Below are 27,764 nucleotides of genomic sequence, written 5' to 3'. Positions count from 1 at the left end.
AAGGTCACTGTTCCTCTAAGGCAGCTCCCAGTAAAGCCTCTCCCTGCTCTGGCCTACAGTTGCAAGTGTCATCTAGTCATCTAGTGCCATGAAAAAAGATCACATCTAATATCAGCTCATATCACCAGAAAAGTCCCACCACCTAAGCCCAGCGTAACCAGGTGCATTCTAGGGCTGTGGTGGGTGATGACTAACTTCTAAATTTTACACTAATGATTGAGGACATCAGTTTTGCCTGAGAATCACTACACAACAGCCAGCAACTTTGGTGCTCTTAGAGCACCATCACCACAGGGTGTGTGGAGGCTGCAGGGCACAAGGTGGGCATACCTTGTGTGGCTCCTTCTGCAAAGAAAGCCACTGTCTCCCCACTAAATTCAGCCTATTTTCAAGCAGTCCTGAACATGCTTTATTCTGACCTGAGAACATGGGAGAGCTGCCCAGTGGCTCACTCAGTTGGACTCGCGCGAGTGCTGTCTCATCACTTATTTCTGATTTGGTGGGCAGAGAGAAGGTTGTGGATTTGTGCCTACAGTTGCTTGGGCTACAGATGCAGTTTAGGATTAGTACGGGTCATAGCCATGCTAGCATCCAGCTTACCCAGGCATTTGGAGGAGAGTGAAAAGATACAAGCTAATTGTACATGATCATCATGGCAGATGGAAAAGCAGGCCTGCATGCTACAGGAAGCCGCTGATCAGCTTTTAAGAGGAGTTTACCTACCCTCTACCAACAGACGCAGAGGTTTGCATGGCATTGTGGCAAAGACTTTGACATGGATATTTTCCCCTTACCCTCTTAAGAGCTACCCCCCACTAGAGCAATGAATACTGCTCCCCTGTGACCTCCAGTTGCATTGCTTTCACATGGGTTACACTCAAAAACCACTGGCAAGTGAGAGCCAGTGCTGGAGTGTTGCTTTCAGCCGCTGTTCAAAGGTTACCCACAGCCCTCCTTGGTCACAGTGCTACGTGTGGTTTGAATGGCTGGTCTGCGAGACACTGCCTTCACAGCTCACCAGAGACAGCTGAAGCATCAGAAATTTGATTATTCCTCTAGGCTGATGAGGCCAAAATTTGCTTAGCTTTGGGAAATGGAACAAGGCCTAAATCTTCTCCCAAGTGTGGGTCTAATGATGGATGAAATTGTTTTCCTTCATTTTCTGTGCTAAAACTAAGCCAGAGCTGCATGTTTCAACAAATGTTGCCCTGTGTAGGCTGAAACATGTTGGTAGAGCATAACTACACGCATTTAAACCCAGACACGTATAGAGAATCTGTACAGGGGTTTCACACATCCAAAATAAACACAGCATGTTCCCAAGTTGCACCCTGGGAACCTTCAGGCAGGAAGTGGTGGGGGATCTCCCACACTTGGCCAGCTGACATGCTGGCATGCATGTCCTTGCCAGTGCTGCTTCTGCCATAGGACATTCCTATGCGCTGAGTTAGTGGGGAAAAATTTGGGCTTTCTAAACACTTTGAAAAATAGCTTTTTAACTTTTGCACTGGGGAATAAATGTGATGGGAAAACAAAGCTCCATTTCCCCAAGACTGTTACTAGATATAAACAGATAAATAAGGCCATAGCTTTCAGATGGCATGGGCATTCCAAAACTGGGGCTTTAAATAGGTTTTTAGACAGGATGCTGTTGCTTAGCCCAGGCAAGAAGCCTGGCTGTAAGAGAGGCAGTGAAATGAGCTGATGTGTCATGTTCTCTTGAAAAACAAGCCTTCTGCTTCCCAGGTGAACAATTGCACAAGGACTGTAAAATCTGGAGCACCAGTTTCCCCACGTGCAGGCAGGTGTAACTCCTCACAATTTAGTAGCATTGCTAGATTTGACTACAGCCCCAAATTTGAGAGAAGAAGACACCGTCCTTAAAGCAACTAAAGAAATCATAGAATAATTTTGGTGAGAAGGAATGCCTGTGTATCATGAGCCCTCTGCTTCAAACAGATCATGGATGAATAAAGCAGACCACAGCATTTCACCAGGCGCATAAGCACGAGGTATCAGGTACATGCAGAAATCTTTTCTTGGGCTGGCTGCGGTTCAGTATTCCCCACTGAAACACAGGTGGTTGTGACTCCATACAAATATGTTAACAACAACAGTGGCAGGAGATCATCAGTGAGGCACTACAACTTTAAGCACCAGGAGCTTTTGATGTAACTAATTCAAGAAGCTGCTTGTACCAGATCATGCAGCCAGTGCTCGCAAGACATTTTAAGACCATGTCTTCAAAACCTATAGCTTATGCTATTTCACAAAATCAACAGAAATGCGAAAACCACCAAAACATGTTCTTTTCCTTGCTCTGCTGGTTAGTATATTGGGCAGTTCAAACTGAATACCTAAGAAGTGAATAGAAATATTCTAGAAACACAGAACACACACATGCACATTAAGCTGGCTGGAGGCTGTTACGGCTAAGTATGGGAAATCTCCATATCTGCAAGCAAGGACAAAGCAGACAAGCCACAAAGGGACTCTTGCAATCTTGTCAAAATTCATTAAAATGCATTGGCATGCACAGCCTCACTTCAGTTTGGGAATACCTGCAAAACAAAGGCGGGCCCTCCAGTTTGAGGAATATCCGATTATGAGTCCTCCATTATCTCAGGTTTGCGTTTATAAGTGTGAGTGCCATGATCCCAGCACTAATATCCTTTCAAAACCAACAGGCTGTCTTTCTGGGAGAGATCCAAGTTACAAATGAGTAGAGCTGCTACTTCACAGTGGCAGTGTAACAAGAATAAGTAATAGCTGTTTACTCTGCCCTGTCTGAGGAAGCCATACGGCTGTGGTTACAAACACCTCTTTGCACAGAACTGATTCCTGACGTATGGACAGAGCACTCCACAGGCTTCTCTTGCGCAAAGAAGACAAGGCAGCCTCGGCAAGCGAAACTAGTCCTCGGCTGCACCCTCTCCTAGACCAAGCTCTCTGAAGTTGCCCACTTGGGTCACTTTTGGCATCAGGCTCTTTCCAAACTCAGGAGGTGGTGCTGACCTTGAGTAACTTGAGAAAGGAAGGCTGGACGTGGCAAAAACTGAAGGAGAGATCGGAGTGTTAATAAGCACACACTATGGTGGTTCCATTGAATTTTAATAACCAATTGAATGGACACCTCTGGACTGGCTCTCTGCTTTGCTGTCACTCAGCCTTCCTCCCTTAACACATCAGCTGTCCTTGGTTACCACTGGCTGGCCCTGCTGCCAGCCCCTGTTAATTCTCCACCCATCGCTTGCTCCTTTGCCTGCATGGTGTCTATGAGGACAAAGACACTGTGGTCTGCTCAGGAGACCCTCATTTCTCCAGCCTTGCAGCAATCCGCCTCCACCAGAAATAAGCCAAATCAAACTCGAGATTCCTATTTAGGTCAATGCAATGCAGAAATGAGAGAGAGGGAATATGTTAGGTAAGGTATTTCTGTGCCTCATCATGGCTTCTGCAGCCTGTCAGAGGAGATTCAAGCCTTGATTTACAGCAACTGCAGGGTGATGATTATTGATCTGCAGGCACCCCACCCCACTCACTGCTATCAAGAGACCCAACCTACAGCAGTGATTCCCACACCTACATGTTTCTTCAAGCAAGAACTGAGCCCAATGGGACCTTGAACTGATGTCTGTAGAGTCTGCACTGTCATCCTTTGGTGGCTGGTCTACCTTCCCTTGCCTCCAGCATGCACCATAGCTGGTGCAGACTCTTTTGATTTAATAGCACAAAATGGATCCATGGATCCATGACTGGGATATCCAGACAGGGAATCAGATAACCTTCTTTCATTGGGAGTCTCAAGACCCTTGTAACTCTCGGGAAATGCCAGCTGTTGGTTTTTCTCTTTATTCCACAGAAGAAAGAGAAATGATGGTAAAAGAAGATGGGGCAGGTGGGGAAAATTTCCATCTCACTACAGATGTGGGGATTTGCTAGTGTTGTGGTAGCTTTGTACAAAGCCTTTCAGAGCAAGACCCCAGTGCCTCAGAAACCTGGGGAATCCAGGTCACCAACAGGCTGCTAAGATCTGTCATAGCTGAATTGTTTTCATAGAGATTACTTTTTGTTGGAAGGGCTGAGCAACGCAGCAGCACAAGGGAACGGAAGCCTTCTTTCCAGTATTTTTTTCAAGATATATTTCAATCTGTTTTTTTCCCCTTGCAAAGTATAAAACTTGAGCCTAAAGTTTGCTCAACTGAGCTGACCAGAGAATCTATCACTCTCTGTGTCTTGCAAACGCTAGACACTGCCAAAACTGGAAACACGTATTTGCCAGAGGCAAACTGCAGCATTCAGCGATCAAGACTTCAGTCTCCATGGCTTCAACAAGCTTCAGCGAGACCTATCTGCCCATCAGCCCAAAATGTTTCTATCTGTTCTGACAAAAACAGTCATGTAATGAGAAAATGGAACTGGCAATTTTCCATATAAAACAAGAAAACTTCATAAATGTTTCTTCTGTGCCTTAAATACACAATTTGTAAAGGTCTGTGCTCTCCACTGCTCATTTATCCACACTCTAGATGGATTTTAATGTTCTACTAATCTTTGAGGACAGCGCATGAAAAAGAGGTGAGAATTTGTGTGTGAAGGCTGGAAAGCAGATTTGATCTAATACTACCTTTTAAATGGCAGTAGTTACTTGCAGCCCTTCTTGAATGATCAGATGTGCTGCTTTCAGTAGAAGGCTGGTTTGCACATGAGCAACAAACCCCTGATGCTCATGAGCAAAGATCCTGCTTAACTAAAGCAGAACCTGGCACTGCATTAAGTGCATTTAGCACATCTGCAAGTTTCCATTAGTGCATGCTGGCTGCCATTTGGTCACAAACACTCATGTTTTGTATCTGAATCCAGGAAAAAAAACCTCCTGCTGACCAGTGAGTAGCCAAAGCAGTCCTTGACTATGAGGAACATAAACTATGCTTTATCAAAGTCACATCTCAGGCTACAAGGAGAACTCAAGGAGGCTCAAGCAATTAAAACTACCATTCACTTTCTCCATACCAAGATTAAACATAAGCTAAAATCACATTCCTCCTACTGCTTTGGGCTGTTTGACCCTTCTGATTTCAAATGATTTCAGCATGGGTGGACATAAAGTTGTCATTTCACATTGTCAGGAGAGAGATCACATTGTGATTCCAAGCTACCAAAGACATGTTTCACTATGCTTAAAAATAGCAATACCCCAAGTCCTCAGCTAAAGAGTACCAGAGTAAAGTTTGCTTTGGGGTCTGCTGGGTATCTGTAGGCTGGAAAGGTGGCAGATCTGTTTCTAATGAGGTGTGGCAGTAGAGAAAGGATTACAAATAGGGAAAACTCACAGAGTAGACTTCCTTCTATTCATCACGCTCATGGAAACAGGCAACTGGAAGGGAGGATAAAGGAAGAGGAACTGGGGATATAAGCAGTCATTCTAACCTTGAAAGGACAGTGGTTATGACCTAGCTGCATGCATTATGTGGATTATTTTTGCCTGGAAATACAGCATCTCCCAATCTATAATTTACAGTGGCAATAAGAAATCTGCTGCCTTTAAAACAAGCATATTAACATAGACTGGAAGTTGCTGCTTAAGCTATGCACTTGCAAACCACCTAAACACCACTGCTACATTTCTAGAACTTGATCAGTACCACAAACATCAGTTGCGTTGACAGAAGCATGCTGTGACCCTTTGCCCCATTACTGTCACCACTCATTGTGATCTCTAGTTATTCTCTCAATAAATCAGGAACCTCAAGCTGTGTTAGAAGGAAAAGAAGACAAGGTGAGTGCTTTCCCTTAATAATATGGTGATGCTCCCTGTTGTGAGTGCAAAAACACAGTAACAGCACTGTTGCTCCTGTGCCTGTATGCATTACCTAGATCGGAGCTGACAGACATAGCAGATCCCATGACAAGGTTTTGCTTGCTTGCACAGTTACTCCATAGCTACCATCAATTCTCCTTCCCCATTGCACTGTTGCAGTATAACAAGTTTCTTGTTTGACTCTGGAACATGAACTTTTCAATGGTGACTGCTGACCTGGCACTTCCTTTTGTCTACGTGGCCTCCTTCCCCGAGTTACCACGCAGCATAGGAAGCAATCCTGACTGCAAATACTCAGAAGTGCACTGTTCAGCTAGTAAGTGTGAAAATCCAAAACATCACGACAATACAAAACCAGAAAGATGCGATCTAACAGTAAGCTTAAACCACAGAAACTAACAGGAAATTCAACCTGGACTACCAAGAGCCTAAGGTATTAGCTTTTTTATTTCTAATCTTAACCAAAAATTAAAGGGAAGGAGATACTACAAATATGATTCTCATACCGATTTGTAGGAATGCAGTTGTGCTCATAACGACAGAAATATGTGACCTATACCCTGCTTTATCTTGCGAAGCAGCAAGTTTGTGAACAAGGTTTTTCTAATTACCCTTGTGTAAATTACAGGCAACATCACTAATATCTGTGTGAAGGTACCAATGTAGGATTAGTTCCAAGGAGAAGAAACACATTGCCAAGAAAACACCTATTTTGCAATCGCACACAAGCCAGCTTCACACGAGACAGAGTAACATTCACTTACAGAAAAGCAAAAAGGAAAAAACCATCCTGAACCAGTAGCTTTGCTACTTTTCAGGTCAGGCAGAATTACCAATCTCATTTAGAAAGCACCAACAGAGATCTGCCCTATCAAAACAAATGTTCAGAGCCTTTCCATCTTGTCTTTCCTTAGCAATTCATCTGCTTTTGGTATTAACAGCACTGTTGGAATAGAAATTTTTCTAGGAGAAAAATTGCTGTTGACAAATGGATCTGGAGGAACAGGACTACTGCTTGCTCCTGTGTTGCACTGCTAGCAGGAGATCTCTGTACAGATGCCTCTTAATCAGTCATCTGAAGACTTACAGCAATCACGTCATGCATATTGTTTGGCTGTAACTTCCACATTCCATTTAATGACAAGTGTTATTAACTAGACAGCTGAAGACAGAACAAGTTCTCTGCCTCTTAGTTTTTAAGCTGTAGTACAAGAGCATTTAGTTCATATCTGGCCATAAATCAAGATCAATCTTAGACTCAACGCCTTTCCATCAGTATTACCTCATCTTACCTCAGTTTTAATACTGGCAGTATTGTTTTATATCTTTTTTTATAGTCCATTAATTTCAAAGTCCTATGGAACACTTTGCAGTAATTTTGTAGACTACATTAATTTCTCACAGCAATAGCTAGGCTGGAGAATTGCAGATCCTCTCCACTGAGCAAAAAGTGATGTTTTTGCTATTTGGGTCTACTGGGATTTGAAAGCTACTTTTCTCTCTTCTTTTTTTCAGCCCCTAGCACTGGCACAGTTATGCAATGACCACAAGTTAACAAAAGCTGTGTAAGAAACTGGCTGTGTATGTTGCTTAATTATGAGGTAGGTTTACCATTTGCTAGATAACCAAATAAAATCCAGCCTGACACTTCTTTTGAGCTACATACTGCATTATTTTTCAAGATCCTGAAAGCCTGACTTGGTAAAACTGCAGGTTCCATTTTGTCAAAAGGTATGGCTGGGGAATTAGCAGCCTGGAGGCAAAGCCTTCAATTAGGTCAAACCTGGGGACAAAAAGCTCTCCAATTCTCAGAACAATAAGGAACAATGGGATTTCAGTGTGTAAAAAAGAGCATTTTTGTTACAACAGCTGAAGTACTCACACTTACTCTCCCAAAGAATAACAGCTACAGCCTCACCTGTGTGGCTGCCCCCAAAGACTCCCACTGTGCTGCCTTACGCCTGACTGCTGAGCAGCCTTCTGCTTGCTTGCTGCACTAGAAAGCAATGTGTTACTGCATCCAGAGCTCTTCTGGAGGCTTGGCAGGGGACACAACGTTTAAAAGAGCAGTTTGAAGTTTCTCCTAAGTACTGTCAGAAACTGAAACACAACCCTAAGAAGGATGGAACAAATGGGCAAGGAACGTATTCTCTCCTACACATCCATCCATGGCCTCTGTTAGCCTCCTGGATGTTCCTCTGCCTTTCAAGTAATGAAACAATGAATTGGATATTGATTAATACACAAACATAAAAACAAGCCTCACTTAGAGTAAAAGGATCGTCAATGCAGTGAGTCTCTCACTGAACGTGGGTGTAGAGAGAAGTTTTTATACAGCCAGAAGCAGAAATGTTTTGGAAAGCAGAAGAGTCTGGTGATGCATGTTTAATCTGTTTCTGACTACTCTGTTTTATCCTACCACTTTCATCTTTACCTATATAGCAACTCCAATATTCTCAGCATGCATTAATTGGAATAGGAATGTGCTTCATTGGAAATACATTATTTGTAGGCGTCCTTCCTCCTGGACCAGCAGGATGACTGGACCAGAACACAGCTCTGGCTCCTACAATGCACATGCTTTGAACAGTAGCTGTTACATACCTAAGGGCTTTAAAGTGTTTCTTGAAAACAGTGGTACTAAAACCCCCAAGACAAACCCCCAGACCATTGCCCCAGCCCTAAAGCCCTATATAAAAAAAGCCCTATATAAAGCTGTTGAAATTCTGGCCTCAATGAAATAAATACTTTGGGACACTGACTTCAGCAGGAATGGGATTTCATTCTTTGCTTTTCCATTATTATCAACTAAAGAAGTGAATTAAAAAATTCACAGTATTTGGAGAAATTGTCTACAGCAGAAAATGCAATGCTGAAGTTACTTGGTTTTTAGCCAGAGAACCTCTTGACTTGCTATAGATACCAGTTCCCCTCTGTCCTAGAAGCAATGTTAATCACACATTCATCACTGCAAATTGACAACATAAATGCTGACTTGTGCAAACAATGTTAGAGAAAATGGTGTTCTTGCTTCAGAAATGAATTACACAGCCTTTTAAGCTTTCTACACTTCTCAGTTTTATGTAAACTCTAATTTCTAAGCCTTTGTTCTGCCTTTAAAGGTCACACAGTTGAAAGCTATGAAGCATAGCATGTGTTCCCACTGATATTAAAATACTGTTTACTAAATCATGCATATAAATGTAAAGAAGAAACTATTTGCAACCTACTGCGTTAATAAGCAATGATTTATCAGACAAAACAGTTCCAAGTGTCAACATGTGGAATGTTAAAATCTGATCTTAATCACAATATGTGATTTTTTTTTTGGTTGCTTTTTGAAGTAAAGTCTCCACATTGCCATGCAATCACCCTAACTTGTGATGACACTGTATCTGACTGATTAAACTCTTAATCTTGCCAATGCTTGACTTCTGGAATACAAGCAGTCTTTTTAGAGTCGAGCATATGATTGCACATTTGCAAGATCAGGATTTCATTTGCATATTCAAATTGCAAAACTGCATCGTCCCTGTGTTTGTGTAAGGCCAACTATAGCGCTCCAAATGCTAAACAACCACTGTAGAGCTGGACAGTATTTTTAGCATCTCTGTGGTGCACTTCTATCTTTAGCTGCTGTGTTCACAAACAATCCCACAGGACACTGCATAGCTAACATAGCTTGGGCTCTTCAGCACATTCAACTTTTCTTCCAAAACATGATGAAAGCAGACTATACAACAAGCCAGTTCAGGATCTGCCAAAGTTTCCTTAGATGCTTTGTCTTGAGTGGAGCAGAGCTGTATCAAAGTACTAAAACATTAAAACATGAGAGCATTCTGCTCTGGAGTGGCAATGGAGCTTGCTGTGTCTTCCTCAGGGGAAAATCCAGCCTGCATTCTGAGTTTGCACTGTGCAGATAAATCAAGGAGGACAGTGAAGGATTTCTGATGTTGTTTCCTAGCAGGATGTGCCCATAGGTTCATGGCAAATTTTGGTCAAAGCTTAACCCTGCAAGAGAAGTTAATAATTGAACTTGCCAAGTGATCACAACGTCTAAATCCAACTGCACCTTGTTTTTACAAAGAGGCATATTAAACCAGTGAGCCATTTTATTAGACTCATGCTCATGTAACAAAAACATGTGTTAGCTCTTGAGTGCCAAGTATCATCCTGGAGGGTTACCAATCCCTGCTACAGATTTTGTAGCCAGACTGCAGTTATCTGTCATAACAGAGGAGGTAGTTTTGAACACACAGAATGAAGGGATGCTGCTCTGTTTGGGAATACTTTACAGGGTCCTGGTCTCTTTGTAAAACTCTAGGAAAGAGATGTACTGCATGGTGGGGAAGAGCTGGAAACTTCCTGGTGACTGGAGTGAGACTACCTTGTGGAAGCCTCCTGGATAGCTGGGACATGGCCCCAAGCTTGCTCCAACATTCCTTAGGGGAACTTCTGAAAATGGCTGCAGCACCACATGTTCCAACATGCAGCTGTAGCAGCTGGGTCAAGTCTGAGTGCATAGGAAATGTTTTTAGAGACATCTGCATAAGGCGTTTCAAAACTACAGGTTTACCACAAAGAGAGAAACGACTCATCGTGGGAATGGCAGCATTAAACAGATGATTGATCTCTGAAGCTTCAAATCTGAAATGCTTTCCACACTGAGCTAGAGCTGCATATGGAGACAATAGCCTCCGATATCTTGATTTACAGAGGAAGCACTGATGGAATCCCATATATCCTGTTAATGGTGAAGGGAAGGGAATTATGTAAAGGAACTATTTTTTTCATTAAGTGCCTTAGCTGAGGTTTGCAGATGAGCTTAGACGCTTGGGTCCAATTTAATTTCAAGGGGATAAGATAACCTGAAAACCCTGAGAAAACCTTAGACCTTGTGAGTGCTTCACAAATGGGCTCCTCATTTCCCCATTTACACTTATCTTCTCTCCCATTATGACGTGCTATTGAACACAGTTATTAAAATTCTTTACATGATAACAGGACTTTCCAAACAAAACGTGGTCATCAGCTTCCTCTACCCTACCACAGGTATGGCTGTATGTCTGAGAGATGTGAGGCCTGGGGAAATGGCATCAGGGCCAGAAGGGTACCCCTTGGCTCTGCAACCAGAGCAAGGCTGAGATGCACTGGAGGCAGCAGCACGTACTGTATGCTACATCTACAATACCTTTCTGTGGTTCTTCTTCTTAGAGAGTTATTTTTTCCTTTTAAGCATAGCACATGTTCAATGAAGAATATCACAGTTAATCATTCAAAGCATTCACATTATGTAACATTAGCATCAGGTTAAAGATAAAAGGGAAAAAACCCTGCGGGTGGCTTTGCTTTTTCTGAGCCTTTTCTTACAGGGCTTAATTTTTAAATGATCAGAGACTTCCCCTCTACCCAGGATGTGAGGTTGACATCCCGGGGTATGGTCCTCATCCCACTAAGGGCTCCTCAACTGGAAACTGTGGGTTGCAAGACTTGTCCTTTACTAAGAAACAGTATTACAGGAAAACTCACTGTATACTTTCGAACATCAACAGAAAATTACCCTTCCATTTTCTAATACAGAGACAGTGCCTGGACTTGAGCAAACACATTCTTGAAAGGTCAAAACACTTAAACTGTAGATACCTCATTTAGGATGAAAAAAAATTGTTGTTGCCTCTTAGTTACGACATTTCAGTTTACCCACAAGAATTACACTACTTCCCCTAAAAGTTTTCAAGCCCAAGAGCATGCTTTTCTCCCAGTGCTGTAAAGTGAAGGTAAAACTCTTTCTGTATTATGACTTGTCACTGAATCCAGTGGTTTGTCAAGAATACAGCCATTCCTCCCCAGAGGCCTCCAGCAGATACGTGTATGGGGATACCCTGTCTGCCTTCAAGGAGAAGGGGCTGGAAGAGCCTGACCCTCCTGGGTAGCAACTGATGGAGAGCTTCTGCCCAGGCGAGCCATACATAACCATTCACACCAAAGTGTGCAGACCTGAAGGAAGTATGCGATCTCCTAAAATACAGAGCTGGAGGGTGGGCAGCTCTTCATGTTTTCTGACAGAATGGGAGGAACTTCCTCTTTCAGTTACAGTTAGACAGTCAAGTGAGGATATAACTGCTGTAACGATCAGGAAACGACTGTCATGTCCAGACAGCACTACAGAGTGTTACTGGGGAGCTGCAAGGCCCTTGCAAACTGGGAACAAAAGTTTGGATTTGCTGAAAGTGCTCCCATCTGTCACTAAGCACGGTGTTGTGTCCACCTTCAAGTGTCACGGCGTTAAGGGACTTGGAGGAACACCAGTTTAACCCTAGGCCTAAGAGATGAGATTCACTTCATTCCAGCGGAGCAGCTTGAGGTCACTTCATCACTTTAGACCATATTTCTTCCCTAGGGCTCAGACATCCTGAGGCCAAGGCTGCACTGAGCTACCTCTGGGACTAATTACCGTGGGTGAGCACTGTGTTAATGTGACCCGCTGTGCTGGGCCGTGCTGGGACTTCATCAGGACATTGTGTGCACTGTGCCCAGGCAGTCTGAGCCATCTCAAGCTGAATTTTACTGATAGGATGTCCCTTAGCTTATTCAGTGCTGGTAAACAGGGATGTCTTAGGCATGGTCAGATGACTGTTCTCTATAAGAAATGACAGCCCCTCAGGTGGAAGTTGCTGAACTCCAGCTGAGAAGAGATGACTGACTGCAAATGCAGTGGAGATTGAAACAGGTTAGCTACTAAAAGTGGTTGAGAGTAGCCATTTTATTTTATATTGGCATAGAGGGATGTCAGGTACTGGTTTCTAGAAGGGAACACAACTTCTTCAAACGGACTAACTTGAGCACTTCCGTGTACTTACCACGGCTGCAACCCCTCTCCTTCATCCTTGCCACTATGCAAAGTTCCTGCCAGCTTAGCTGTAGTCCTTGACTGTATTTCCAACACACATCGTTGGCATCAAGAATTCATTTCTCAAGTCTCTCATTGCCAAGTTTCTAAAGGACAGCCAACTTCTCTTCTGAACCAAATTTTCAGTAGAGTCTCTCCTAATGCCCGGCAGTGCCCTTGGTGCCACGTCATAGTGTAGCACGTACCAGCCCCATACACCTCATCTCATCACTGTGGTTGCTTCACAGTAAGAGAGCTCCAGTTCTTCAAAACAAACCTATTACCTATTGAGGTTGGTTGTGGAGACTGCAAAGAAACTGTACCTGGTTTCCTGTGCTTCAGTCGCTATGATGTAGTCACACGCTCAGTCACACATGATACAGGAAACGAGCAGGAAACGTCAACCTTATGTACTGCAGCAATTTTTTCCCTTCCCTCCATGCCACATCTAAGCAGCACACCAAGGCCTGACCTTGCACTTTTTAGCGCAGCCTTTCTTATGCAAACATTTGAGTCAGGACTGGAGCCAAAAATGAATAAAAAGCCAAACACATTGCCTATTTTTTTTAATGCAAAAGGCGGCTACCCCACTTCATGCCTATTTGTATTCATATCTAAGACAAACTGCATGGTTTTAAAGGAATTTTGTAAGATCAATAAGAATTAAAAATGCAACTTGTCTTTTACTCCTTCTGGTACCAGTATAAAGACTGTTAAAGAACTGATATTCCTGGACCTCTGCAGATGTGAGAGGTGCTGATGCAGTACAATGATTAAGCACATGTATTAGGAGGTTTCAGCTGTTATATTTTTCCCTCTCCTTGTTACAGTCATCTTAACTTTGCTTCCATTAAAAAATGCAAGGCAGAAAATCAACAAAGACCTACTCCTTCCCCTTGCTTCTTTACACAATCATTCGGACAGTGGATGTAAAATAGTACTTTTCTAACCTGCCAGCATTTCATATCTCCTTTATCCAGGTGTAAATGACAACAGGGAGTAAGGAAACAGTATAATAAAAATACCCCCCTTTGCCTTTTAAACACCTTTAGTTGAAATACAATTTTCCTCTTTTCTTTCCCTATTAATTATATATGAACTGGGAAAGATAAATGTCAACTGTATCCTTAAAGGAAAAATGTACCAAAATTTATCAGTCTTCTAATAAGAAAAAAGAATAAAAATCTTCATCCTCATGGATTAGTCTGTCCTTTCTATGACAGTTGTCTTGCCTTTCCAAAGTTTCTATTTAATTCCAAGAAAACTTGCCTTATTATATCACTGGAGAATCTACAGGTCCTAACTGACCATCCAGCACCTTCCAAATTCTGCCAATTGTACTGCCAATGACTTTTCAAGAATCAAATCTGTATTATAGTTGGACACCACCAGTTAAGAATTAATGCACAATACTGAATCCAATTTGAGATATTTTGTGTTGGTACATACCAAGACACCAAAAATAACACATGGGAGAAATGGGGTGACATTGGGGTAGTCTTTTGATTTAAGGAAGTTTTTTCTCTCACACTACATCTTCCCTTACACAGTATTTCCTGATTTTTGCAAGACAAATCTGTTCTGTAACAAGACATGCACTAAGCCAGAAGTGTCAATATGACTAATTCCCTGAAAATAAACTTTGCTCATTTACAATACAGCATCTCTAACGTAAGACATGAAATTGAATTGCAGAGAAGTAGCCTACTGGGTTGCCTGCAAGTGAGCTGCACTGACAGCAAAACGCAAAGCACGATTCCTTAACCTAGCCAAGAAAATACAATCCCTGCAAGAACTGCAGCATGAGCTGACCAGATGCTGTGTCACCGCACTTGTTCACCAGGCTGTTGTGCAAGATGGGATTCTGCTGGTCAATAAGGGGATGGGGCTCTGCCCCAAGCATGCCTCTGGCAGCTCTTGCAAAATGACTCTGACAACACCACCTCACTGGGACTGCCCATTTAATTATGCCAAAGCAGAGCTGCAACAGTATTCCTAGACAGTTCTTGCCACAGTCTGGATCTCTCATTGCCACATCACAGTTTTGGGTTTTGGAAAGAGGTTGAACTTTTTTTCCTCTAAAATGTGTAGAAGCTCATGAATTGAATGGGAGGGAAGGAAAATTAACCTCAAGTGCATTTCCTTTACTTATTGACGGTTTGTGCTTAACTCTAAGGGTAATCCAAGACCAAGGAGGAATTTTTGTTAGCCCTTAAAAATGTATTTATGTTTATCTCCATATAAGCAAGCGGCAGGAGCCTCCAATAGCACCTAATATGTTCCTGGTGTCTGAAACACATGGCTGTCAAATAACTAAATACTTTTAATAGAAACCTGGTTCATTAATGATCTCAACCACCACAGAGTCATGTGAGAACAGCAAACAACCCCAGGAAGAGCCATGGAAGTCTTTCCATGCTGAACAAAATGCTATTTACAGTAAGAGTAATAATGCAACCTCTATTGCTGCTTTGCCTCCCTCTCCGACACATCTGCACACAACTTTCCACTGGCTCCTGATACACATGTAAAGAAGCAAAGCTTGCCTTTTCCTGTGCTCACTTCCTCCTGGGTGCACCTTTGTGCAGATGGCCTCCCAGGACCAATGTGCCACACTCCAGTGCCAACTGCAGATCCTGTGGGGTACAGGCTTTCCACCGCCTCATGCATCAAACATGTTTCTGTCTGGGTGTCTCAGTGCTTGTCAGTAATATGTTTTAAAATAAAAGCAGAAATTGTTCTTTTCCCCTCTGAAATCTGTCTTTGCAATATTCTATATTTACAATAATCTATGCTATTCTGTTTTATAACTGGACCTGAGCTGCTGAAACAACTAGAAACTTTCCTACTGATTTCAGTGGGAGTTCCTCTGCATATCTACCCACGGTTAGCACTTTTGAGAATGAAATGATCACATCTTTTATAATGATACCAGCACTTACCCTCATCTTCCACATACCTGTGCTTATAAAGAGATTTTATTGTGTCTGCACTCACCATATTTGACCTGTTTCAAACCCCATGTGCAGTACAAGTAAGTGCACTACACAGAAGAGAAAGTATGTGTCTAACAAAAACATTTATTACTCCAAAGCCTTAGACAACAATCGAGGTAAACCTAGCATAAACTGCAGCTCAAGCTGTGCTTGCAAGTGAAGGGGGGCCCTGAAAGTGCAATTTGCATTTAATGTTTTTGCCATTAGTTCAAGCTTTAGGTGAAACAAAAAACCCCAAACTCATCAGACAGGTGGAATAAATTGGAGGTGAAGTCTGTGGCAATCCACTCGGTGGGGGAAGAAGCAAGCTCACTTGACAGGCAAGGTGAGGCTACACCCTGTGGTGAAGGTTTAATTTCTGTAATTTTTATTTCTGAAAAAGGATCAATCTCCCATATTTTAAGTGTGTTCATGAAGGAATTCCTAACAATGGTAAATCTGTGTGCAATGCCTTCCTCAAATCTTTTCCCTTCCACATCTAGGACTTTCCAGGACATCTAGCTGCTTTCCAGCCAAAGCACTGGACTATAGAAATGGGCTGCTCTGATTTATAACTGAGGTGTTTAAAACCACGCAATCTAGGTATTGAGTTGATAGCCCACAATGTCTGCAGTCAGCAAAACTTAAAAAATGCAAAAATATTGACAAGATCAGACAAATACATAATGAGGGAGTTATTAAAATGCAAATTGCCTGCCTTCTGGTCCTCCTGTGGTGTACGGCACAGGAGCCCAGAGCCTGCATCTAGCCCAGCTTCCCTCTGACTCTATGTCAGTTATAAGTGGGGAGAGAAATGGAGCTGGGGAAAATGAAGGGGCAGAGCTATCACAGGCCAGCTGGATGGGTCCCCACATCCCAGGGGACCCCAAAGAGAGACAGTGACTGTATGGGAATGGGAGGCATTGTGATATGCAAGGAACAAGCAATCCCCCTGCACTGGACCCCAGACCTTCACAGGATTTCAGAGAAGCTCTGGCCGCAAGTTGGTGAAATCTGGCATCGAAATTCCTGAAAGACATTGCATTAAGTTAGTAAAAAAAAAAAAAGAGTCCAAGGAAAGGATGTGGTGGAAATCCTCTCTACCCAATCTGTTCCAAGATGCTCGGACCTGGCTTTGAGAAAGCCAAGTGCCCTGAGCCAGTTTGAGAAGTCCTAGATGGAAAGTGAAAGAGAGAACAAGCAATATCATTCCCTCCTTTCTCATCTCTGCCCCCAACTTTTTCTTCTCATTTAAATAGCCTTATAATCCTGCAGACTGTCTGGTATACACTTATTATTTTACCTTGCAGACACATTCTTGTAAGTCTGAGGGCTGTGTATGTGTCTAGATGTCTATAATAGAACAAGTAAAATAACACCATTCCCAGCTGTGGGCTGGATGATCCAAGCCCCCACCAGGAGAAAGCTTTGATAGATATTACAATTTTATGCAGTGCATTGCAATCATGTTAATATTGCTCTAACAATCTCCAAAAACTATGCCAATAGAGACAGTGACACCCAATTAACAGGCAAACACTAAGGGGGAAGTTAAATGCTAATTTTACATTGGCATTTAGCCTAAGAACTTCATTATGCCATCTTCTATTTTAGACTGTAGCCATCCCACCTTGTGCTGTGCTGCCATCCATTCTTAGTATTATGTGTATCACAGTAATTCCTTGCATAACAAAGAAGGTCACAACTGTTGGTGCTAGGTACCAGCCCAAAACCAGAAGAAAAAATGGTCTCTGCTTCCAGGCACTTGCAGTAACTCTGAACCTAAGCTTTATTGACACCTGGAAGGGAGATCTGGCTCAGGGTGTTAAAGTGATGGTTCAGACAGACGGACATGGCAACCTGGTGCTCCTGCAAACACATCAAGAGGGAAAGGACACTGCAGTGATATGATCTCAGTATCCGGTTGGGAGCATCCATAGGCAGTGTGGAGTCAGGCAGGCAAAAGGTGGCTGAGCCTCACTCACCATTATTGAGGGCCACTGATACGAAGCCAGTTCTTTATCTGATCTTTCAGATATATAAAATCCAAAATAGATTGCTCTTAACACACATAGATAACAGCAAAGGTACAGAAACAAACTGAAAATTAGTGCAGCATACTTGAAGCTACAGCCAGGACTGTGTTAAAGCTGTGTTGAATTTGCAGAGAAATTAGATGCCTCGTTAACTGTGGATAGATGTACAACTGCCCAAATTTAAACTTCCTCCTTTCCCCAGCTCACCACAGTCATTACAAATCATGCAGCTGAATGAAAGCTAAAAAAGCACTTGGAGCTCAGCAATTTTGCTGTGGTGAGTCCAGTAATAAATGAGGGAAGAGGGGTGGCAGCACTGATAATCTTTACATCAAAAACACATTTTCTACAAAGTAACCACCTATTGTTCACATGTAAAATACATCATGCTGCTACTGGGGAACAAACTGCCCTGCATTTTATACATAGTAATTTTATTATAGATTACCTCTGATTGTGACTCAAAAACCAACTGCTTTATGCACCTTTTCTCTTGAATAAATGCACAAAATACACAACATGGCTGGATTATGTTATGGTGTTCTAGACAGTGGTTTAAAATGCAGTGTTGGAGGGCTATTTCTACTGTGCGGTATCACACATGAATTATTAACAAAAGTTAAAGAATGAAAGCGGAGCAAAGCTTTATCTGTCCAACTCAAGTCAGCTCCTGAAACATGCTGCGAACCATCCCCCTGTTCCCAAGTCAAAGGGGCTGGAGGCAGCATAATAGCCAGGAGCCCTGGTCCCTACAGTATCTCCTCCTGGTCTTCCCATCTTTCTCCGTGAAGCAATTAAAAGCCAGTCTCTTTTCCTCTTGTCACTCTCTCTGAAGCGACAATGGCTAGGTGGGATGTAGTTGTGTAAGTGCTAGGTCTTTTTCCTAAGGCTAAAAACCTGCGGGTAGATGTAAGCAGCCTTGACCATGTGCAGGAAAATCTAGTCCATTGCTTATCAGTTGATTTGGCTTCACACCAAGAGTAACGCTGCTATAAAGGGCCAACACAGTGTGAAAAAGGAGCTCTTCTACCAGAATACACTCTGTTAATTCTGGTTGAACTGATATTTCTCCTAGGACAATGGCTCAAATCACGTTTAGACTATTGTACCAGGCACGACAGGGAATGGAGCAGCAGGCTGGCTTCTCTCTGATGTCACTAAACAAGAGGCGGACCAAAATAAATAACTAAATAAATATCTCTTGAAAATCAAATGTGGGACAAACTCTCACAGCATCATCTTTCACCAAAACCATGTACCGGGTTTTAAGCAAAAATCCCCACCACCACAGCAGGAAAAAACCACCGAAAAGTCAAAAATTCCAGACTCACTACACTTACTGTAATTGTCCTTTATAAGAAGAGCCCTCTAGTTATGTGAAATGACATTACCTCACAGCCCCAGGCTCCCCGTGCTATGCACAGGAAGGAAGCAGACACACATCTCTTTAAAAGCCGTTTCCTCTCTGCTCTATTAATTTCAGAGATTAAGCAAGCCACTCCTTTGTGGCATAATAGAGCGAGATAGAGCCATTGTGTTTGCAGAGAGTCCTGCTCGCTGTTTTTCCACCTCTGAGCAGGGGATGCCATAGCACTTTATTCTCAGATGAAAAGCCAGAAAACTTGTAGCAGCCCTAAAGCCCCCCTTACTCTTAAATCACAGTTTCAGCACGAAAGAAGCCAACAGCCCTATTCTTTTCCTCCAGCCACTGATGAACATTTCAGTATCTCACTGACACAGTTTAGGATGGGAAAAAATCCCAGTCACATCAGATGAGGAATTCTCTTTCCAAGGGCCATGAACCAAGAGGACTTATCAGGATTTTTTTGCCTGGACACAAACATCCCACCTTCCTGCTGCTTCTTGCAGTGTTGGAGCTGAGGTGCTAAATTTACCATCATTTTTTTCTTCTTTTACAAAATTATACATCCTTTTTTGCTCTTTCGCCTTCACAGCACAAAATCCTGCAGCACGTAGTGGTGCCTGATGACCTGTCATAATACAGAGGCCATGAGCTCTCCATTTCTGAGACTATCAGCACATCTGATGTTGGAGCCTGGGATTACACGGGCTACAAAAGTGACCACCAGCTGGCCAGAGCCTCTGCTATTCCTAAAGTATTTTTGAAGGATAAAGAGAGAAGTGAGAGATTTGGACAACATCAGAGCAAGTTAGGATCCCCACTCCAAGCCTGGGCTTTTCAATTTCCTTTTAAAGCCTACATATATGATTTATTGGCAACTTCCCAGATTTCTTCCCACTGTTAAACAAACAAGGTTGGAAACACAGGACCTTTTTGTAGCCAACTGCCATAGGAAATACCACTTCACAGGGGCACACAGATCTGCAGAATCCTTGAGACTAGTTCCCATTTTTGCGGTGTGTAAACACAGCTATTACTAAATAGAAATGTCATCAGCAGTGAATGGATTTTAGGAGGAGGAAAAGGATAACACACCCAGAGCATCAGAAGCAGCAGGAGAAAAAGTGATGTGCTGGCTGGAGCAGGGGTGCAGGAGCCAGAACACTGTTTCTACTGTACCTTCCCCTGCAACAGAGTCAGAAGCACAACACCCATCCAGATAAAACAATCTGCCTATTCAGCAGCTTTCTTTTCATGAGCTGCTTCATCCTTGCAGGCTGCCCCCCGTGCCTCCCGCCTTCCCAGTCGCCAGCTGAAAACTTGAGAAAGAAAAGAAAAGGAGAAAGGAGTTGCTCAGACAAAGGCCCGATTCTCTGCAAAGAGGAGGGCACGCACACCAGAAAACAGTCACGGTGGGTTGGGCACGGTGCTGGCAAGTTACTCTGCTGGTACTTGTAGGACTCTGCTCCCCAGGCTCTGCTTCAGGTTTTGGGACCAGATGATAATGAGAAAGGAGAGAGCTGGAGCTCCTGCACCCTCAGCACTGGCCAACACTGCCAGCTGGGTATCTGATCTCTGCACCTTCTCCCAAAAGCTACACGGGGCAGGCTCCTCACAGAGCTCTCCCTGCCTGTTGACAATGGAAATCTTAACACCATCCAGAATTTTGGGTAGGGTTTTTTTCCCCTTGTGAAAGTGTTTTTTTTTTAAATGGTTTACATTTATATATAATGATTTATATTTATATATAAATAATGATTTATATTTATATATTTATGTTGAAATTATTTTTAATGATTAAATATAAATATATTTTTTATATATTTATATAAATATAAATCATTAAAAATGATTTCAACCTAAATATGTTTGTATATATGTAATATAAAAAGACCCAGAGATACTCTTCTAGTGTATGAATGTAAATTACTAGTTCATATTGCAGAGGTGACTCAACAGCATTTAGGTGCCAACATGTAGCTACTTCTGGATGGAGCAGGATGTGATTCAGCAACTGCAGGCAAGCTGCAGTGTATCCCTTGCCTCCTCTAGACTAGTTTTTCTTAATAAATTAAACTAAAATTGTTTAATAATTCTTACTTTGATCTTTTTCTATTACAGTTACTATCGCTCTAATGTAATACACATCCCTTACCTTTCTCCTCCACTATTCAGAAGCCCTAAAAGGAGTCTTAGTACTGCCACACATTAGCGGCAAATAGATCCTGCACTCAGCATCACACCAGCCTTAGCCTCTGGAAAGCTTTCTTCCCCAGAGTATCAGAACTTCACCCAAAATGCAGCCCCCACCATAGCCGTATTACACCAACAGCTGGAAGCAGCTTTTCTATGCCTCTGTCCTGTTACAACCACCTCTGGCTGGTGGACTCTGCTCCATGGGCAGAGCTTGGAAGAACACCATCACCTTCCACCCTCATACATGGGCTGCTGGAGAAGAGCAGAGATAAGGCAACTGCGAAACACAGGTGAAACATTTAATTCTTTTACTGTGTTCCGTATGAGGTACAGAAGGTTGCACTTGAAAATACCAACCTATAAAGTTGAGCTAGCAAAGCCCTGGCTGGCAGTGGTGACAGAGGGTACACAAGGATGTTAGTGAGGACATGCCCGGTGCCTGGACATGCTCCTTCACATCTTTTCTAGAGCAGTTCTGAGTGTCTTCATGGAACTGCATGAAAGCAGAAGTTTTTATCTTTACACAGTGCTTGGTGCCAAGGCTGGGGGGGGGGGGGGAAGCAAACTACCTGAGCACTCTCAGAAGATCTAACAGGCAGGATTTATTAGTTTTAATATTAAAATATTAATAAAATCTACACTGATCATAAACTCAGGGGCTTTGAAGCACTGGAGAAAGAGACATGGATTTTTTTTCTAAATGTAATTTTGGAGTTGAGACACCCGGAATAAGAGGCAATATTAAAATCATCAGTCAAAGCAACCCTGTCTCAAACATACAAACCTCTTCTCACATCTTCTATACAAGCAAATCTTATTCTCATATTGCCTTCATACCAAACCCAACAAAGGAAACAAGCATGCTCTTTGCCACCCACTTTGCCAAGGGATTGCAGAGGTGTCTCTCCACAAGGTTAATCCTTGTCCGAGTGTAGCTCCCTGTACTGAGAAGACTTTGCACCACTTCCAGGGATTAAGTGGAATTTGGTGACAGGGAAGGTCTGGATCAGGACTTTGCATCAAGTATCACGCTTATCCGAAGGTGTTTTGGCTCCCACTTCAGAAAACAGCAAGCCATTTACTTCACCCTTACCTGCACAAGAAATCTGCATCAGATTAAAGTGTGAATTTAAACTGTTTCTATAATTCTTTCTAAAGCATAATAATGGCCTCATAGGTTTCATTTATATTGGTTCCTAATGAAGGTAAATAAAAAGGAGCGGGTTTACTCAGCCTGTCTAAACCCCAGCATACACCAGCTGATAACAGTGTAACTACCTTGTTCAGGCAAGACCTGCATCCCTCTGATCTAAACTCTGTCCTGAACATAAACAGTTTACCTTTCAGAAGTGTTAAATAAACTCAGCTCTGCCATGCAAGTTACCTTCAAGTAGGGTAAAAGCAAAACACAATAGAAATAAACTGCATAAAGAGTGCTCAGCACTCTAAAGGCACTGAGGAAAAAAGGGAAAAAACATAAATTAATCAGAACATAATCACTTCAAAATTTGCTAGTTCAGAAAAAATTACCAGCTTTTCTCTGCGCAAAGAAATACCCTTCTAATGCTTTGCAAGAAACACAAGCAGGCCCAAGGAAATCCAGTGAGAATCTGAAAATTGTTCAACTCTGAAAGCATTGTAAAGCAAAGGGGAAAACTCCTAAGGAAAGCCAAGAATAAGGTTTCTTAATCTTACACCGAAGGGTTGTAAATGTGCAAGCTCAATACCTCACAACCCATTTTGAGTAAATAAAGGTTTAAAATGCTCTTTCTTTAGCGTGACTGAATTCCTTTCCAATGTGACCTCAACATGCCATTCCTCTATCTTTATCTGCCAGCACAGCAGAGCTGTTGACCTTTCACCAATGACCTGCGCAATCAATAAGCAGCCGACAAACTGTCTCAACAGAAATGCTCCACGGGCAAGTTTCCCTTCGCTCTGTGTTGTCAAGCTCTTCTGTTCCTGAACTTTTCCTCAGGCCCTCGGCTGTGCGTCAGTGACACTTAACAAACAACACAGGGCTCAAAAATACCTTTTCTTGGGCATTCCCTATCCAAACATATTAAACCTGTAAGTAGTTGTGCTGTTGTTTGCAGTCCCATGAACTGCTTTCATGTTACGTGCAGGATCTACAAGATCTCTACCTCAGGCTAAACACTTCATGTTGACTTCCCAGGACAGAATCCAAACGCACGTAGCTCAAATATGCACAAACTGTTGGAAAGTGTTGGAGAGTAAGAAAACAACTGCAGAAAATAGGAACTCCTATTAAAGACTTGCCCAAACACCAACTGTCAAAGTCTCAGCCTAAAGAACTTCAATAAACAAACAAAAAATAACACAGGCAATCACAGATGCCTGGAATAAGAGAATAAACTAAGGCAGGTCAGAAAACACTCGTGTTATTATGGGTGTCTTTCAGGTGACTTCCAATGCTATAAATTCTGCTGTACTGTTACACTACATGAAAAAGGATCTAATGCAGTGTTTCTCTCAATAAGATTTAAAAAAGCACTGTATGAATTTTTGACTGAAACAGATGTGTATTTTTAAGGTGTTACAGATGGGGAACCAGTAAAGAGCTGCAGTGTGTTTTACTGGGGTACAGAAAAGAGAACAATCATTCCCTGCAGTGCTTACAGCAAACATACCAAAGCACTGACCAAGATATGAGAAGCCAAAAGAATGAAAACTATTAGAGACCAGCCACAAGCAGAAATGAAACTAATTACTCCATGGGGCCTTTATCAAATTGAGTGAATGCAAAAGTAAAGCATAGGTGCAAGTACTGAAAAGGAATTTAAGATTATTAAACCTGAAAGAATAACAGCTTAAAGAGCTTATTCCCATGACAATGAAAATGCTTAACAAAGGTGGAGTTTCTCTCTCTCTATATACACACACGTACGTATTAACTTCTCTTAGAGTATAGACTTTTTACATATATAAAAGCTAAGGAACACTTCTGGTGGCTCTTATTTAATGTTAATAATATTTGCTGATGCAAGGCAGCTGAAATTTCAATACCCAGTAAGCCTGCTAACAATTGTTCACAGCACTACCTTTTCATATACTCCACATACTCTGGGAGACTGATTTATTGTTTCTCTTCCTACCATTAAAAAAATTGGTAGGATGATTACAACCGTGTTTTGAATTGTTCTGTTGCCTTAATAACGTAAATGAGGTATGTCAGCATAACATGGCATTCTTTTATATGGATTTTTTTCAGCCTTTGGAACTTGAAAGTCTGTTCATTGTGCCTTTTTAGGGCCCACTAATTACAAAGATCAGCTCTTTAAAGGCAGTGGCAGCAAAATTTTAGGAAAAGTGATCAAGTGATTAACCTACTCATTGCAGACGTGAGAGTGTTAGCATTATCTGCACAGTAGAGCTGAAATGCACGTAGCAGCTCTGATTTATTTGTTTATTCTTAATATGACTAAGTAAGCATGGTTCAAATATCAGTATTTAACCAATTGAACTGATGGATCAATACACTATTCCACTGAACTTAAACTTCAAGCAGACAAGAGCTATCAAAGCCTTTGATTAAAAACCCCTTTCTCATTTGAGTCCAGTACTCCAGGTGGGGTCTCACAAGAGTGGAATAGAGGGGATGAATCCCCTCTCTGGCCTGGCTGGTCACAATCCCAGGCTTTCTGGGCTGCAAGGACACACTGCTGGCTCACGGTGGGCTTCTCATTGACCAACATCCCCAGGTTCTTCTCCTCAGGCCTGCTCTTAATCCATTTGCTGCCTAGCCTGTGGTGCTGCTTGGGGTTGCCCCAACTCAGGTGCAGTACCTTGCACTTAGCTTTGCTGAACTTCATGGGGTATGCATGGGGCACCTCTCCAGCCTGTCAAGGTCCCTCCAGCCCCCATCCCTTCCCTCCAACATTGTTGACTCCACCACAGCTTGGTGTCATCAGCAAGCTCACTGAGGGTGGACTCAATCCCATTGTTCATGTTGACGACAGATGCTGAACAGCACCAGTCCCAGCACCAACCCCTGAGGAACGTCACTCATCACTGGTCTCCACTTGGCCATTGAGCTGGTGACCACAACTCTTTCTCAGTGTGAGAGTGAAAATCAAACCTCTTGTTTGGGATTGCTTAACTAAACTGGCGCAGATTTCCAGCCATGGGTGTCTGGAGCCCAGGACCAGTAAATACAGCTTCCAGAAAAGCCTGGCATCCCTCTTGTCTGGTTTGGAAGTGCAGGACACAGGCATCAAGGCAGGATGCTGGGTCAGGAAAGGAAGTGGTGTGACTCTTCCAGACGAGACAGAGATGCAACCAGGAGTCCTTGCCTACCAGCCATGGTCCTCTCCTGACTCACACTGTGACTGAAGCCACATCACCCCACCATGCTGCATGGTCACAGTGCTCTGATGAGGGGGACAAGCTGTGACTAACACAGGTAGAAGAAAATGCAAATGCAGGCCTACCTTCCCTTTTTTTTTTTTCCCTTTCCTCCAATAACATGCAGAAAGCCCTTGAAATCCCAAGCACTCTCCAGGTCAAAGCTATGCAGAAATACTTGAGCTGTGCTGGGGCTTTGAGTTTTTCTGTTTGTTTTTAATTTTCTTTCTTTTTTTTTTTTTTTTTTTTCTTTTCATCTGGATGGAATGAATTGAAAGTGCTGCTTAAGAAGAAAATAAGGATGCAAAACTGAGGAAGCGTTGTAAGTAGGTGTATTAATAAACAGGCTCCTAATTTATTGTCTTTGATGGTATTCGGTACTATTTTAAAGAGTCTCAAAAGAATCACAAACATACAGCAGGTCATATATAAAATCCCTGATGAAGCAATTTAATGCTAAATTAAAGCTGAAACTAGGTAAGCCCAACTCTTGGGATCTTGGGTATTTTCAAACACTAGAATAGAATCAACACTACCCAAGAACACTGTGTGTTTTTCAGATTTTTAAATATTTATTTCCTAAATTAAATAGAGCAGGTTTAGCTGGTTCTTACAGCTTAGCAGGAAACAATTTAATTTCCAAAGCAATTGTATATTGACAGTTGGCAACAATGGTTTTACTTTATAAAAAGAGAATGGCAAAATAGTTGTGCATTTCTGAAATGCTTCCAGAAAATTTCCTTGGAGAACACAGTCAGGGAAAAGTATACAAACAAGCATTAAACATGAATGCAATTTAATAAACATTCACTCAGCTATATGGTGTGATAAATAGGTAATAAGAATGTAATACAGGCATTTAGCTTTCAGCTTCCAAAGGAGCTGGAAGCTAAAACAATAATACTTTCATTAGACTCTCCTGCCTGGCATCAAGAGCCAATTTCCACCTATTAGTATGGATTTCTATTACCTGCCTTGTGAATACCGTTAACCCATTTATCAAGCAAGAAGCCATACCTTTGTCACTCATTACAAGCTGAAGGGAAGCAAGATTGCTAAACCATGTAACATTAGAGCATCAGATTAAATCATTTGACCTAGAAGATAAAAACATTCCACTTGCATTTAAAACGGAAAAAAACCCCAAACCCAGCCCTGCTCACGTGACAGCTACTGAGACCTTTTGCAGGATCAAATCTTTCCTTGCTGTGTCAGAAGAAAAAGAAACTAAAAAAAAATTAAAAAATCAAAAAATCACTGTCTGCAGACTAATTGTGAACTCAGTGTGTGTGTCATTAAACATGCCTCATTGGGTCCCTTGGTATGTCAATAGTGGGTAGGAGGAGGCTGACTGAAGTTAAACACCTCAAGTCTTATCGAACATTTGCCCCTTTCAGTGTCCTCTAAGCAAAGCATCATTTAACAGAACAACCTCTGCCAGATATGAGGCGCTCGCAATGAAGTGCTTATTGCTCAGATTAAAGGGGTGCCCAAACCACACCAGGCACTCGTCTAAGTGCAGAGGGAGGCGCTGGGGTAGGTCCTTTCTTGGCTCCTGATTTGCACCAAGAGCAAATGTGCCCTCCGATCATGAGCCGCCCTCCCGCTCCCTGCTCCCCTGGCAGCTGGGGAGATGAATGGAGGTACTATGGCACTATGACACGCACACATCTATTCATCATGTGTTTGTTGCTAAACACACTAAATTTCCACTTTCCCACAGGGCCCAAGTCTCCTTGCCCTCACACCCAGTTCTCAGCTGCAGGAAGCTGCATACAGCAGCTAATGGATCCAAATGAGCATTAGCTGCTCCCTCATTATCTCACTGCTCCACCACTCATCTTCTGCTAGGGTATTAAGACCATAAAATTTTTCTTGCTGTTCACACATGATCTGATTATAAAACATGTCTGCTTCCATGCCTATGATAAAAGCTCCACAATATGCACCTTAGCCGCTTCCCCTGGAGCAGTGATCCAGGAGTACTTGTATTCCTCCCACTCTATGTATCTCAGCTACAGATGCCAAAAATACTTAAGACCTCAATCCACAAAGGAGAGACAGGATCTGGTAAAACAGGAGAATGTGAGCAAAGTCTCTGAAGTTATAATACTTCAAA

General features: G+C 42.4%; 1 protein-coding gene across 2 annotated transcripts in view; it reads right to left on the bottom strand.

Moving 5' to 3' along the window:
• The window catches only part of MAMLD1 (mastermind like domain containing 1), an 81,618-nt gene that overhangs the window by 35,023 nt on the left and 18,831 nt on the right, over nucleotides 1-27,764 (bottom strand). Inside the window, exon 1 of one of the 2 annotated variants that reach the window (XM_062613261.1) lies at nucleotides 20,180-20,203. The exons of the other annotated variant lie outside the window; for it this stretch is intronic. Within the exon in view, the coding sequence (XP_062469245.1) occupies nucleotides 20,180-20,188 (9 nt within the window). The 5' untranslated portion in view covers nucleotides 20,189-20,203. Of the gene's footprint in view, nucleotides 1-20,179; nucleotides 20,204-27,764 lie in introns of those variants that run through there. 2 annotated transcript variants of the gene reach the window in all.

This window comes from Pezoporus occidentalis, unplaced genomic scaffold, assembly GCF_034315485.1.
Source record: "Pezoporus occidentalis ecotype Australia unplaced genomic scaffold, CSIRO_AGI_Poc_V1 ctg165, whole genome shotgun sequence".
Classification (NCBI taxonomy): Eukaryota; Metazoa; Chordata; class Aves; order Psittaciformes; family Psittacidae; genus Pezoporus; species Pezoporus occidentalis.
The sequence above is the reverse complement of the archived record's forward strand: the minus strand, read 5'-3'. Positions and strand labels throughout refer to the sequence as shown.